A 15849-nucleotide genomic window follows, 5' to 3' on the forward strand; every position below is an offset into this window, starting at 1 on the left:
CTGGTTGATAGGGTGACAGGTAGCTCACAGGATCCTGAGGACGGCTGTAGCACAGTCCTATTAACTAGAGATTCCTGAAGATTTTGCAAGTATGTCTGAGGCAGAGCTGGTGCCTGGGATTTTTTCAGTCACCTGTGTGCTATGGTTGGGGAATGCCAGGTAGAAGATCTCCCAAATCCTGACTCATTGTCTCCTGGTCCTGGCTGCACAGGAATATTACCAGTAGAACTATAAACCCCATGAAGTCCAAGCCCTGCATCAAACCGGACCAAGCAGAGTCCCTCTGGAATTGGGTTCAGGCAAAGGGATGTTGTCAGAGCTCTCCCCTCCACCCCCCTCCACCCATGATCCCAATGTGTGGCGTGCAGGTGGTCCCCTGTGCCTCAATAGCTCTGTTAGGGGCTGTGTGCTCATTCACTGTACTGTACAAACATTTAGAAACATTGAAAAGTATATTGAAGCTCTCATAATTCACCTCTGCACCTCCTTCATTTCACACACTTCTAAATTCCGTGAATATACAGAATCAATATTCTAAAGCCTGTCACATTTTTGTTGTTGTTTAAAGCGAAGGCAATTCTTGAGCTCTGCAAGAACTGACATCATTTACGCCTTAACCAGATTTGAGAGGCTGGTCTCAGTGTTCACAAAAGTCCCCTGAATTCCAACTTTCTACCCAAGATGTGGTATGGATGTGGCCATTTAAAGAGATGATGTTCAGCTGGGTACAGTAGCACATGCCTGTAATCCCAGAGACTCTGAGAGGCAGAAAGATTGCAAATTTGTAGTCAGCCTGGATAACTTAAGACCCCGCCTCAAAATAAAAAATAAAAAAGACTAGGCATTAGCTTGTGTGTGTGTGTGGGGGGGGGGGGATCAAATGGGCAGAGAATTTCTTTGCAAAAGAAAGTCTGTGTTATTCAGGCAGGAGTTTTTTCACATGCAAAGAGAATTCTTAAAGGAGAGGACCCGCTGCAGAGCCCTGGAGGAGGAACTGGAGAACCCCATGAATGTGCACAGATGGAGGAAGCTCGAGGTAACAGCTGCTGGAATGTTCTTCCCCTCCCCCATCTTCTCTCCTACCCTGCTGGAGGCTTCTAACCTAAAGCACAATTAAGAAGTGCCCTTTAATTTAATACTCTGCAAATTGTCACCTAGAATGTAAGACTGGCTGCAATGCAAATTGGGTTATTCCAGAACCAGATGCTCCATTTGAATTCATTTGAGTTTTGTTTTAAAAGTCTGGAACGAAATCCTTTCTGCCTGAAAAAAGACCCAGTGGAAGCTGTGTACTGGCTTTATCAATTGCCATTTCTTTTTCTTGTTTAGGGAGTTTGTGGTCCACCAGTTATCCCTCAACTGCCTGTCCATCTTGGATTGCTAATGGCCTTTAGCTACGTGGGCCACCAGCATCTTAATCATCTTTCAATTGGTCTTTGCATTCTATTTTTTTTCCTTCTTCCATGAAAAATGGTTTTGTGAAAGAGCCCTCTTTGCAAAGCTCTAGCCAAACCCTTTAGGATCTGGGGACATAGCCAAAGTCTTAGAGGTAGAAGATGGGCAATCAATTTCGTTTGATATTTTATGAGTTCCTGGTGGATATTACCACCAGTACTGCAAATAGCAGTTAAAGATAAACTCTTTTTATTCAAGAAAAAGAGGGCACTCTCCTGGTTGTACCAAGCAATGTGGGTGCCAGAAGGGGATTCCAGTAAATGAACAATTAGGGTGTTGAGAGAGAGAAGTCTATGATACAAGAAAGATCAGGGCAGGCTGGAAAATCAGCTAACTAGGTTTTTGTTTTTCATTTTTATTTTTTCCTTTTAATGAAGAAAGCATTAAGGCTAATGCATTATAAATTGTTATGTAAACATGAGGCCTGAATTTTAATAACATCCAGTCCTGCCAAGAGATGTGTGCCAGACCTAGTCCCAATATATGGGTATCAATTGGCACTGCTCAGTGCTTCTCAAAGTCAGAGTCAACAACATCTCTTTAATTTCCCTTTTTTTTGACCCTCATTTATTCCTCTTCACATGCCAAGTGTGGTGTCTCGTTTACTAGCTCAGCCACTGTGTGGATCTGTCCGGGGAAGTGGAGCTGAAGTGTTTAAATCCATTTGCCATCACATTCGCTTATTCCGTGTGTTTTCAAGCAGATCTTTCAAGTTTCCAACTTGGCGTCAATTTCTATTTTAAAAAATTAGAAAATGAAGACTCTGGGAGACAGTTAAAAATATTTAGCTTGCTAGATTAATTCAAAACGTCAGAACAGTTGAGAGGGAAGGTTTGGCTGGCGGACTGGAGGACAATGGATCAATTTATAACCATAGGTCTTGTTCAAATTGTGCACAGATAGCAATTGAAGAGACATCAGAGCCTTATAGGTTGATAACTCCATCCAGGAGTGAAATACCATGGCCGCATTCTGCAGCCAGTTATTAGCAGAGATCCCCACCCTGTAGCTATCCCCATGGGGAACTGTATTGAATCTTCTTGGTGACGGTGACTAAAGGGGAGTGGATCCTAAAACTGTGGGAACAAAGCTCATTCCTAGGGAAACTGGAGCTGGGAGGGACAGCCTCTGACCTTGGGGTTGAGCTACAGCAGCAGCATTTGGAGCCTGGTGTGTGTGGGCCTTGAATTCAGCTCTGGCCTTCACCAATCTGGGCAAATGACCTAACTTCTCTGAGCCCCAGTTGTGTTATCTGTAAGAAAGGAAGACAAATACTGTCTTATGTGGCTAAAATGAGTTGTAGGAAATGCAGCCCAGTGTACCGATGGTGACAGAGAGTCAGGTCTCATATACAGTCACTGTCATTATTCTCATTATTCCTATTGGTGGAGTCAACACACCCATTTCCCATATATTGGCGAACTAGTTCCCTAGATAAGACATTGGAAAACCATGGTGGGGTGGTGGGCAGGTAATTATGACTATCTCACCTGTCATGCTTTGTTTTGTTTTAATTCTCTTTACATTGATGCTGTGGCTTTGCAGGAGATCTCAATAAAACAATGATTATTTTACGTAGGGACCTTGGTGTTTTGAAACTGATGACCTCTAAGCCGGTTTTTGCTCTTCCCCTCGGACAGGCCAGCGACCCCAGTACCTTTGAGATGATACAGAAAATTCACACCCTGCAGAAGCGCCTCATCAGCAAGACCGAAGAGGTGGTCGAGAAAGAGCTGCTCCTTCAGGTATCATTGCGTTTTCTGCATCCTGCAAACAAACCACTTCCCCAGAGCCGCCTTCTCCAGGGCTCTGTCCTGAGGATGAGCGGTTCCGCAGCGCTGCACGCCCCGTGTTTACCTGTAGGTGGCAACAGCGACTCACACATAGAGAACAAACGCGGCCTGATTAATTGTTCTTTTCTGCTGCGATCACTGATATTTCAAGAATTCTGGAAAATTAAGTTCAAGGCTAGACTCACTACAATCGGGTAATGTGAGCATTTCTTTTTCCTCGCTTCCCTACAGCTCTATTTGACAGATCCTTTTAAATACTTTTCTTCCTATCTTCCTATAATATGAAATGCTGTGATTTTGATTTTGAAAACAAGCCTTCACGTGCCGCACCAATGAGCCGTCCTCATGAAGGTCTGTGTGCAGGGAATGGAAAGCCGCCTTTGGAGATCCGATGCAGGAAGTTTTCCTGGAGCTGATTGGCCTGTTCCTTGTAGAGACACCTGCTGTGACCTCTACCCCTCCTCACCCTCAGCCCTGCCCTCTTCATTCTCCTCCTGGCTTACCTTGTGCCAGAGGCTGTGCTGGGTGGGGGCTGGCCTGCCTGTCTCCTCTGCTCTTCCCAGTCCAGGGCTTGGGTATTGTGATCTCCCAGGGATGGACCGAGAAGTCAGGGCCCAGGAGGTTGACGAGGATAAGAATGACAGTGTCGTGCCAGATGGCCTGGGTGGGAATCCTGCCTCTCCCGATTTGTAGCTATTTGAATTTAACTTCTTTGCACTGGAGGTTCTGAATCTGTGTTATGGGACAATAGTAGAACCTTTGGAGAGGGATGTTGAAAGATCTTAGCATTCTCCATGGTGTCTAAGAAATATGAGAATTGTTCATATTATTTCTCATTCCCAAGCCTATAATCTACCTAGTAGGAGTAGGGACTTATAGACATTTTTAAGCAGCATCTGCCCCCTGCTATTTTACCTTTGATCTTAAAAGAGAGATTTTCCCCTAATATTGGGTATACGGTAAAGTTGGTTTTAATTTTAATTAATTAGTTAATTTTTTAGGGGGTACCAGGGATTGAACTCAGGGGCACTCGACCACTGAGCCACATCCCCAGCCCTATTTTGTATTTTATTTAGAGATAGGGTCTCACTGAGTTGCTTAGTGCCTCGCAGTTGCTAAGGCTGGCTTTGAACTCACGATCCTTTTGCCTCAGCCTCCCGAGCTGTTATAGTAAAGTTTTCCTGAGCATCATCACCCTGAGTGGCCACCAGGGATTTTTGTCTTCTCTCACAGAATGGCTGAGATTGCCGACTTTTAAATTGGGGGGAATCTGGCTTTGAATCAGTCCCAATACTTGATGGTTCCATGATTTGGGGGGAATTGCATATATTATCCAAACCTCAGTTCTCCCTTCTGCAAGGTGGAGATAGTAATACCCATTTTCATCAGGAGAAGAAGATCCTTGGGTCAGAGTCCACAACTTGGGAAGTCTTGCCATAGGGGAAAGCAATGGGTGTGTGGGCACTGGGCATTGGCTGTCCAGAGTCTGAGCGGTGGCTCCTCAGATGCCAGCCATAGGGCACTACCCTGAGGCCATGCAATGATAAGGGGCAGGGCTGGGATTCAGCCCAGGCCTGTGGCTCTAGAGCCAGCACTTCCTGCCACTTCACTACCCTGCCTCTTCTGTTATCACCATTTAGAAATGTTAAAAAGAATCACATTTCAAGTTTGGTCAAAACTCTATTGTAAGTGTGTTTTATATCTCACCGGGGCTATAGCTTTATTATTTCGTTCCTTCTACATACTTTGGATTTACTCTGTCCTTCTATCTTCTTAAGATTGACAACCAGATCATTAACATTCAGTCTCCCCTCCCCTGCTTTCTCTCCCCCTCTCTCCCCCTCCCTCCCCTTCTCCCTCTCCGCCTCCCTCCCTTCCTATCCTCCCCACTTTCTTTCTTAGAAGGGAACCCAAACCCTTGCACATGCTAGATAAGCACTCCACCACTAAGCTACATCCCCATCCCCAGTCTTTTCTTTTTTAAAAATATAAGCATTTGAAGCTATAAAATATCCTTTAAGTAATTTCTTTAGTTCCTTCCCACAGGTTTTGATAAATGGTGTTTTCATTGAGTTCTAAACATTTCCTATTTTCAGAATTATTTCTCCTTTGAGAGTAAGTCTTAAAAACTATCTGTAGTTTCTTTTACGATAATTAAAAATACATTTAAGAGTCTCTGAATATGTTTGTGTTTAAGTTATCTTCTACGTGTTCTCACTTTTTTTCATTGTGGTCTGTATTAGGTGGATTCTTTGAAAAGAAACTTTTTTGGGCGGGTACCAGGAATTGAACTCAGGAGTACGTGACCACTGAGCCACATCCCCAGCCCTATTTTGTATTTTATTTAGAGATAGGGTCTCACTAAGTTGCTTAGTACCTCACTTTTCTTAGTCTGGCTTTGAATTCGAGATTTTCCTGCCTCAGCCTCTGCTAGGATTACAGACGTGTGCCACTTCCTGGCTCTTTGAAATTTTTGAGACTTGCGTTGTGTGAGCTAAGTGGTTGGTTTTTATAACTGTTCCTTGAGTTTGAAAAAGTTCCTAAATATTCAGGGGTCAGGATTCTATATTTGTTTATTAGAACAACCTTGTTAATTGTATTGTCCAAATCCATACTTTTCCCAATTTTTGGTCTGCTGAATGACTGAAAAAAAGTTTGAGGATTTGTCTATTTCTCTTTGAACTTCTGTCATTTTTAAACTTCAAGTACATTTTATATTAGGATCATAATATGATCCTAATATAATAATCATAATGAGTAAAGGTTTACAGATTTTATTTCTTTCTGGAATTGTGCCTTTAGTATTTTACAAGACCAGTGCCCCCCCCCCCCCCACTGCCCGGCCCTTTGGATGGAATTTGTGAGCCTTATGTTAAGTGAAATAAGCCAAACTCAGAAAGTCAATGGTCATATGTTTTCTTTCAAATTTGGAGCTTGAGAGAGAAAGAGAGAGAGAGAGAGAGAGAAAGAAAGATGCAGAGGTGGGGGTGGGGTGGGAGGAGGTGGAATCTCATGAAAAGAGAAAGGAGATCAGTAGAGAAGAGGAAGGGGATCAGGGAGAGGGCCAGGGGAGGTACTGGGGACTCAAACTGACTAAATTATATTGTTATGTTGTTGCAGGTACAAACATGTAACAACAAATCCTACTACTACATATAATTATAATGCACCAGCATTATAAAAAACTGAAAAAGAGCGCTCCCAATAGAAATTAACTTAAAAATGAATCTGGTGTTTGTATAGCTCCACCAGTTGGATTTAAAAAATGTTTTTTTCTATACTTTTACAATTTTAGTGTCCTTATATTTTCGGTAAATCTCTTGTAAATAAAAAGAAATCCAGCTAGGCTATTTTTTATCTTTTTATTGGTGTGTTTAATTCACTGATGTTTATTGAGAATCTTAGATGTTTTTCTATCTTCTTATTTTATATTATTTAGCCTGACTTTTTTGTTTGTTTGTTTTTTAGTGCTCGAAAAAAGATCCTCTAATCCTGCTTTTCATTAGATTGAGTTCTCCTTATTCCCTCTTCCCCTCTCCTCTGGTGTCCTTTTCCTCCGTGTTTCTGCCTATGCCTTCGTCCTATGTGTTTCTTTTTCCAAAGAGTCACCATCACTCCATGCAATTTTCTTTTTCTTGGATTCCATTAAATATGCTCTCCTAATTTCATCTCTGTCTCTCTCTTGGATTCCCTTAAAAATTTAACACGTGCCGTTGACATCAAACTTTAACACATCTAAAATTGATCAGCATCTTTACCCTTCTTACAAGTAGCACATGCAGTGCTTTAATGCCAGTTACCCCAGTGTTCCCAACATTGGTCATTGTCATTATTACTTTATGGAATTGGTATATTCAGATTTACCAAGTTGTACCCTGATTCTTTGGTCTTCTCCTTCTCTACATCTCCAGTTTTCTTCTCTTTGCTTTTTGAAGTATATCTTTTTCATCCTTCTTTCAGTGATCTGTTCTGCAGTGGTTGCCACTCTCCTTACTTCTCTAAAAAAATTTTTTTTTGGCCTATTTGTAAAAAGATTCCTTGGGGATTCTATTTTCTATTTGCACTTTGAAGATATTGGTCCTTCGTGTCCTAGTTTCTAGTGATCTATTGAGAAGTTGGCTGTACATCTAATTATTATTGCTGCTTTTGAGGAAACCTGCCTTTTCTTTGGTTTGATTGTTCGATCTTCTTTTTGCCTTCGATGCTTTTGAGTTTCAGCACAGTGAATCTTGGTGTGAACTTAATGTTACTTATTAAGCTCAGAACTCACTTGATTTCCTGAATCTGAGGATTCCTCTGTCTTCTACAGTCTCTCCTTCATTCTCTTTATTTATTTGTTCCTCTGGAGCCCTTTTTAGATATGTGTTGGGTTTTCTTATTTTTTTTCCTTACCTCCAGACCTTGTTGATATTTTCCTTCTCTCTCTCTCTCTTTTGTTTTGTGTGTCACATTTTCTTAGCTTTCTCTTCTTGCTCATCAATTCCTTCTTAAAGTGTGCTTATCTGCTAATAGTCACTGAGGTTTTATTTCCAATGATTTTATTTTTATTTTCTAGGGATTCTTTTTCACATGTGTCTGATTTTTGTTGACACTATGTTGATCTTTCCTCATATTTTATTCCTTCCTTTATGTCTTCACTTAATTTAAAATACATTGTATATTCTTTATCTGAGTATTTTATTATTTGAAGTTCTTGAGATTTTTTTTTCTGTTGTTAGTTGTGACTGCTGACTTCCTTCATGGTGGATTTTGTGTGTGTGTGTGTGTGTGTGTGTGTGTGAGAGAGAGAGAGAGAGAGAGAGAGAGAGAGATTGATTTTGGATTGTGAGCTCATTTTAAGAAAGCCTTTGTTGCTGGGCATGAACTGGGGAGGCTGAGGCAGGAGGATCATGAGTTCAAAGCCAGCTTCAGCAATTTAGCAAAACTCTTTTTTTAAAAAAAAAAAAATAATAAATAAATAAAAGGGCTGGGGATGTGGCCCAGTGGTTAAGTGCCCCTGAGTTCAATCTCTGGTACAAAAAAAAAAAAAAAAAATCCTTTGTTTAGGAACTTGGGAAGGGTCTAGGATAAGAGCAGCTCCCTTACTTGTTTCTGCTAGGTTCCCTAAGAGATATCATTTGCTTGGATTTTTTTTTTTTTTTTTTTTTTGTTAAATCTTTACCTTGGGGCTTCTTGGACCGCTTGGTTAACTTGTGTTAGAACCCCAGCCTCTTCTGATGGGGACCATGGATTCAAATTGTCTGAGAATTAACTGTTTTTCCCACCCAGAGCAGAGGAGACTTAGGTGGGTTTCCCTGTGGTCCTCCTGTCCCTTCCGTTGTATTTTTCACTGAGGGTGTAGCTTCTTTATGTGAAGGAGTTTCAGTCCCAACTCTCTACACCAGCCCAGCACCTCAGCTTCTGTCCTCTTGTGGCTGCTGAAAGACAGGCCCTTTTTTACAGTTGAGTCTGGTCCTTCAAGGGATGACCTCCATTTGTAGCTCTTCACTGCTTTAGGTCACCTTTTGATTTTGACGGTTGAGCAAACTACTTGCAAACTCTGCTCTGTGAGGAAAGGGATGGGTTGGTTTATTTAACCTGGGCATTGCTGTAGGTTTTAGATTTCAGGTTATTTTGCCTGACATGTTGCCATCAACAGAAACCTCTTGTTCTAATCCCTAGTGTTCTCATATGCAAAATGGGGACAACAGTAGTACCTACTTGAAGAATTGAGCACATTGATGCATATGAAGTTCAGAAGAGTGTTATCATGGACATTACTATTATTATTATCAATAACATTATTAATCACCAAGAATTTTTTCCAGGCCTCCAAAGTTTAGCATCCTGTCTCACTCCTCTTTGGTCAATTTGTCATTCAATCTGCTATCCCCCCCTTTTTTTTCTGCGTGATTGGGCTGCTCTATGCCTGCTGTGAGATTCCCCATAGCTTGTGTTACCCCAAACAATACACCTTGCTATCTCAGCAAAGTCCCAGATGCTCCATGGGATTGGATGGTTTCTCAATTCCATGTGTTTTATTGAATTTTTAGAGAAGTCCTGGGCATTCATTCACAACAGGACAGTTTGAAATGATGAAACATTTTGGTTGAATTCTTTTTGAGCATCAAAATAATTTTTAACTATTAAATTTTATAAAATAAAGTTAAATTTTAACTATTAAATCTATGTTAAGGTGTGGAAGAGTCCCCCATCATTTCCAAGCAGCAGATCAGATGGGAACCTATTTTCCCCATTAGTCTTTGAGCTCTTTGAACACTTTGTAATTTGTTTCCAACTTCACTGCCAGATGCAGTATGAGGTATATAAAAATAAAGGACAAATAAAGGTGGACAGGCTTTTGGCCAGGACCACTTCTTCCTCTTGAGACTGTAGTGTAAATGCTTTGTTTCTTTTTTGTTTTTGGTACTGGGGACTGAACTCAGGGGCACTCGGTCACTGAACCACATCCCTAGCTCTTTTTTGAATTTTATTTAGAGACGGGTTTTCACTTGTGATCCTCCTGCCTCAGCCTCCCAAGCTGCTGGGATTACAGGTGTGCCCTACAGTGTTTGGCAGAGAATTTGTAACTTAAGCAGCCCTTTCTTCCTAGGTTAGGTGTCCTGGTCCATGTTCTTATACCTTGGCTTCTCCTTGATGTCACACATGACATTTGCAATTTTTGAAATCATCATAATTGTGTGTTCAATGATCCTTTCCTTCTGGAACATAAGCTTTACAGAGGTAGGCCCTAGCACCTCACCTATTAATATTGTCCAGGAACTGACAACGAAGAACAGCAGTCCTTCAGCAAGTGATGTCTTAGACACATTTATGTTCTATCTTCAAACTGAGAGGCTAGGGAATTATTCCTCTTGTTGCCTTTGCATTTTTGTTATTAACTCTAACTTTGCAGGAGTCTGCAATTTACAGTAGGTTTATGGATCTATAAACTCAATGCAAACTGCAGTGTCTCTGTGTGCCGAGGCAGGCTGATTCATGTGCATGTGCTCAGTTCTCCCTTGCTCATGGTTAACATGCAAATGGCTCTGGAGCCTCACTTCCTCTCTTTGCAGTTCCAGAGGGAAAATGAAGACATCTGTATTTTTTGCCAGAATTGATATCTTCTTTTTCCCTCCAGGCCACTCTTCCCTTCAAAGAAACAAGAGCAAACAAGGCATACTTGGGGTGCATCACCTGGTGGCCTCTTCTCTTTGGTATTGCTCCATGTATTCTACCTCTCTTCTAAACCCTTAAGGTTAAGTTTTTTTTTTTTTTTTTTTTTTGGTGGTACTGGGGATGGAATCCAGGGATGCTCTACCACTGAGCAACATCCCCAGCCTTACTATTATGAGAGAGGCACTTACTAAGTTGCTGAGGCTGCAACTGGCGATCCTCCTGCTTCAGCCTCCCAAGTCTCTGGGATTATAGGCGTGTGCCACCATGCCTGGCTTACTACTTCTTTTTTAAGCCTCTGCAGGATGAGGCAGGCTTGTGCCTTGAGTAACTGCTGTTCATTACCCAGGTATCATGACATCATCATCATCATCATCATCATCATCATCATCACCATCAACATGGCATTGGTAAGACAGCATGAGAATAGGAAGCTGTAACCTCCTGCTAGAAGCACTTAGAAATACAAGGAGCACCCAAAGCAGCTGGAACTTGTTTTTCCCAAACACTTAAATACAGGGAAGCAACTCAAATACCCTCACCCTCAGAGCCAAGCAACAAACAAGAAAGAGCCAAATGAAACTTGCTTAGCCCAATCTGAAATGGCCACTCCTCAGGGCTTCAGGGTCAAAGGCAGGAGGGAGTATGAGGGGAACTTCAGCATGGGGGGCTTGGGTCCCATCTCTTAGGTCCAGCCGAAGGTGGACTTATGCTATCAAATCCCCCATTTTTCAAGAATAGCTGGAAATGTGGATTTTCACGTTCATATATTGTGTTTTACCTAGTGGCCACCTTAACAGCACGGAATGAGCTTTCCAGAAACAAGTCTGTCAAAGACCCCTGGCCCACAAGTGGGTACTTTGCTGTAGCTAGCTTCAAGGCCTGGGGGGAAGGAGATGTAAAGAAAGAGCAGCCATGCAATCAGCTTTACTTGTTTCGATTTCTTTGATCTGGTTCTCTGTTGTGATTCTTCGATGGAAGTGCAGAGCCTGAGAATCAAAAGGGAAAGAGGAGATGGGAGGGAGGGAAAGGAGCAGGCCGCGGGCCTTGTGGCAGCCTGGCAATCCGAGGTGAACGAGGTTGGGCTCCACAGTGGAGACAGGCAGGGCGGGTGGGCTCCACAAAGACATGTGTCTTTCCCCTTGCTAAGGACCCTTAGCTTTATTTTATACACTTTTCTAAAACTGAGTTGTCAGAAAGACCAAAGGTGGCCTCCTGCCTGTGATGCAGGCCACAGCAGAAGAACCCTGAATGTGCATCTGCTCAATAGTTACAGGGCGCCACCTGTGTGCCCAGCACCTAGGATCCCGGGGTGAATGAACCAGGCTTGGTTCTGGCCTTGAAGGATCACCCAGTCTGTAACCGCAGGGTAACAAGAGTGGTGTTCCATACAGGACATCAGGGCACCCTGAACGAGGCTTTGCCCTGCATATGTGTCTTAGTTTGGGTTCCCTCAAATCAGACACTGAAATGAGGTTTGGGGTTCCAGTCCTGTGGGAGGTGGTCCCTCCCAAGCTGAATCAAGGGAGCAGGAGAGCGTTTCTCCCTGGCCACCCACAGAAACTACTGCAGAATTGTGCTGTCAAGGAGAGGGAGGTCGGACATGTGCTCAGTGGTTTCCCACTCCCCTTAGGTTGAGATGCCCGGTGGGGTGTTGAGCTGCTTCTGAATGCAGATGGAAGGGCCTTTGGTTATCTCCACCCTCAAATCAGAGAAGCCCTGGCTTGAGGCAGAAAAGCTGACTCGGTGTACACTCGAGGTAGAAATTGCCAGAGCGTTCTGGGTGTGCCCTCCGGGTGTGCCAGGCATCTCAGCTCAAATTATGAGTTTGGAGCTGCTGAGGGGGTGGGACTTGGGCCTCAGAAGTGTCTGCTACTTGAGATCAGGCTTCAGGCAGGTCCCGGAGACCTCCAACCAGTGGACTCCCACACTTGTTTAGCTACTCACCTAAGTTATAAATGGCCTTGGCCGTAAAAGCAGAGGCCATTTGCCCAGCCAGGTTCTCCCTGGGTCTTGTTCCACTCTCCCACCCTCACTTAATATCCAATAACCAGATGACACGATCATACTTAGTCTGTTTGAAAGGCAGCACCCTGATTTTGTTCTAATCACAGCCTTCCCTCACTGACTGCTCACCGAGTGCCAGACACTGCTTTCCCTCTGCCCAGACTTTAGGTGCTGCTGGTGAGCACACCGTGAACACCAGCGCGCCAGGTCGGGGGGGTGAAATGCCGGGCGGTTTACCTTAGAAAAGGAGACGGACATGACCTCCTAGCATGTTGGTGCTGGGTTATCTCACCCTGAGTGTTCATTATACAGATGAGAACACTGAGGACCCTCCCCTTCAGTGTACAAGTAGTGATGAAGGACTGCAGGGTATTACTTAGAGGGTTATGATGGCTAGGGACACGCTACCTGCAGTGATCCAGGTGAGAATGCTACCTGGTGAAGTTCATCATGGCAGAACATCACGGCAGAAGGGTGTGGTGGACGAAAGCAGCTCAGTACATGGCATTCCGATTCTAGGAAATGGGCGTGGCTCTCAGATCCATAAATCATGAACAGAACCGGAAATTGCTGCTGCTTTGCTGGCCTCTGGGTCCTGCTCTTTCAAGGTGAACTTTCTCTCTAATTTAATTTTATGATTGACTGGGTAGAAGTCTGGTTTACTAAACTGTAAAATGGCTGGAATGATGGGAGGGTGGGAATGGATGGGCGCAAGCTTCATCAGCCGTTCAAGGGGAAAGGACCTCACACAGCCTGTTTTAAAATTATTCCCCAGTAAGGGTCTCCCTTTTCCTTGACCTCCTGATAATTCTGTGTTTATTATCTACCGTGTCTGAGACATCGCTTTAAATGTTTTACATGTATTATTTCATTTAATGGTCACAGAAACCCAAAAAGAGTCGTTATCATTTCCTGTTCCAGATGAGGAGACACAAGGCCCCGATAGGTTAAGACTTGGTTCTGGTAGAACATGGAGTCAAACTTTGGCACCAAAGGCTCTTCACCACCATAGCATGAGGTGTAAGAACTGAATTTGTCGGGGACTGAATTTGTTGTATACAGACTGCCTTGGTCATTTATGGAGAAAATTCACATTTGCCATGGCATCTGGAGGCTTGCTATTGCAGGTGTGGCCCCAGGGCCAGCAGTACTGGCAACCCACAAGAGCTCTTTAGAAATGCAGACGCAGCCTGCCCCATGTCCGATGCACCAAATCTTTATCTTCACAAGACCCCCAAAGGTTGAGGATACTGGTTTGGTCCAAGAAGTATGGTTGCCCTAGAAGTTGATCACCTCTTTCTCTGTGGGAGCCTCCAGTGTTCCAAAGCAGGAGCAGCAGAGTGAGCCCAGGTTCCTTCTCTGGAACCTGGAACTCATATCTCCTCCACTTCTCCTTTTGCATTGCAGTGACCAAAAAGTCCTGACAAGAACAACACAGAGGAAGAAAAGTTTATTTGGGCTCACGAGTTCAGAGGTTCATTCAGTGGTCAGTTGACTGTAGCTCTAGGCCTAACGTGAGGCAGAACGTCATGGCGGAAGGGTGTGGTGGACGAAAGCAGCTCAGGACATGACAACAATATAAATCCCAAAGGCACCCCCCCAGTGACCTGCCTCCTCTCACCACACCCTGCCTGCCTGCAGTTACTGCCCCGTTCATCCAGATCAGTGTGTTAACCTCTCATAGTCTTTAACCATTTTACTTCTGAGAATTCTTTCATTGTTTTGCTCATGAACTTTTGGGGGACATCTTATAACTAAAAACCATAACAGCATCCTTTGGTTCCTGTGAAGATCAAAGTGAAAACATTACACAAAGTGCTTAGTAGAATGCTTGAGAATTGGCCAGAGCTGAAAAAGAATATTGTTATTAGTAGTTACGAGCGTGAGGTCACACTCTGGCCCCCAGCTCTTGAACTCCAGAGACAGAGAACGTTAAGAGGAAAAGGACAAATGAGTGCATCTGGGGCTTGAGACATGTTTTAGGGCCAGGCAAACTCTTCAAGTCTACTAATGTTAGTGTGGGAAGTTTAGAATATTTCTTTAGAGAGAGAGGGACATGATCATCCTTGATCCCATTTGATGGCAGTCTGGATGGATTCGGCAGAAGCTGCAGCGAGTTTGAAGAGTGGAGGGAAATGGCAGGCACGGCTCATACTTAGTGAATGCTGAGGACATGTCTAGCTGCCCTGTGCTGACCATTTTGCTCCTATTGCATCTGCAGGAAACCCAGACGAGGCTGACTCTGCCGTTTCCATTTCACAGAGGAGGAATTGAACTTACCCTGTAAACTCTTGGGGGGAGGGAACTTGCCCAAGTTCATAGCTTAGAAATACCAGAGCTGTGGTTAGAAACCAGGGTGCAGGACACTGTGGCCCACCGAGGGCCGTATCTGGCCAACCCCCTGTTTTTATATGGCCTACATCAAGAACGGGTGTTTATTCAGTTAAGTGGTTAGGGGAAAAAAACATCAAAAGGTAAATAATATATCATGGCATGTAAAAATACATGAAATTCAAAATGTAGCATCCATAAATCAAGTTTTATTGGCACACATCAGTCACATGTTGAATATGGCTGCTTCCATGCTACCAAAGGCCAGTTGAGTGGTTGTGACAGAAAATGTTTGCCGACCCCTCTGAGGGACCTTAGTCCTTGGAATCCTGAACAGAGCCCTAGCTGCCATTCTCTATCAATAGAGCCTTCAAATAGAGTCATTAAACAAATCATTTCCATGATTAGTTCCTCCCTAAAAAAAATTCCAACGTAATTGTTCTGTTATTAAAAACCTGTTATTAAAAGATTCGGAAGGCAGAATCCTAATAGCGCGACGCCTTGGCTGGTGGTGTAGACTGCACTCAACCTGATGCCTGCCAACTCTCAGAGTGGTGTCTGGGTAATGGTCCTTCCCAGAGCTGAGCTGGAGTGGCTGGAATGCTCCCTTACTAGAGAGATGAGAGGCGCTGAGAGGCACTGATCCGAAGCCTGCTCGTGGGTTTCTGTTCTGTTCTAGAGTCATGGGGGAGAAGAACGAGACGAGGGGGGAAGAGCTGCTGCCCTTCTAGCCTGGCTGTTCTAGTCAGAGGACGTCAAAGACCGGGAAGGGTGAAGGAGGCCTCCTCCCCAGGGCCTTCTCCCCCACTTCTCTCTGGGCTTCTGGGGATGCCTGCTCCCCTGTGCATGCTCCTGCCTGCCAGGGAGGAAGGAAAGAGCCGTGGGGGATGGGCTGTTCCGAAAACAGAATGTGGCGCAAGTCCCCAGTGGTCATGTGTGTACTTCCAGGTGGCTTGTCAGAGGGGCACGACACCTCCTTGCTTTTTCCAGAGAGCTTGGGTGTGAACTTTCTAAGCCGATGAGTTCTGGTCCTCTTGCTCAGAATCTTCTAGCACCAGGCAACCTTCACACCCGGCAGGCAGGTTTGCAAAGTGCTTTCTACACGTGG

General features: G+C 44.0%; 1 protein-coding gene across 1 annotated transcript in view; it reads left to right on the top strand.

Annotated features, from left to right (window-relative positions):
* Cfap58 (cilia and flagella associated protein 58) overlaps positions 1 to 15849 on the top strand; it is a 106437-nt gene that overhangs the window by 56380 nt on the left and 34208 nt on the right. Inside the window, exons 15-16 of the mRNA XM_026401166.2 lie at positions 925 to 1036; positions 3096 to 3200. Of these exons, the coding sequence (XP_026256951.2) occupies positions 925 to 1036; positions 3096 to 3200 (217 nt within the window). The remainder of the gene's footprint in view (positions 1 to 924; positions 1037 to 3095; positions 3201 to 15849) is intronic.

This window comes from Urocitellus parryii, chromosome 5 (genome assembly GCF_045843805.1).
Source record: "Urocitellus parryii isolate mUroPar1 chromosome 5, mUroPar1.hap1, whole genome shotgun sequence".
In the NCBI taxonomy this organism is placed as follows: Eukaryota; Metazoa; Chordata; class Mammalia; order Rodentia; family Sciuridae; genus Urocitellus; species Urocitellus parryii.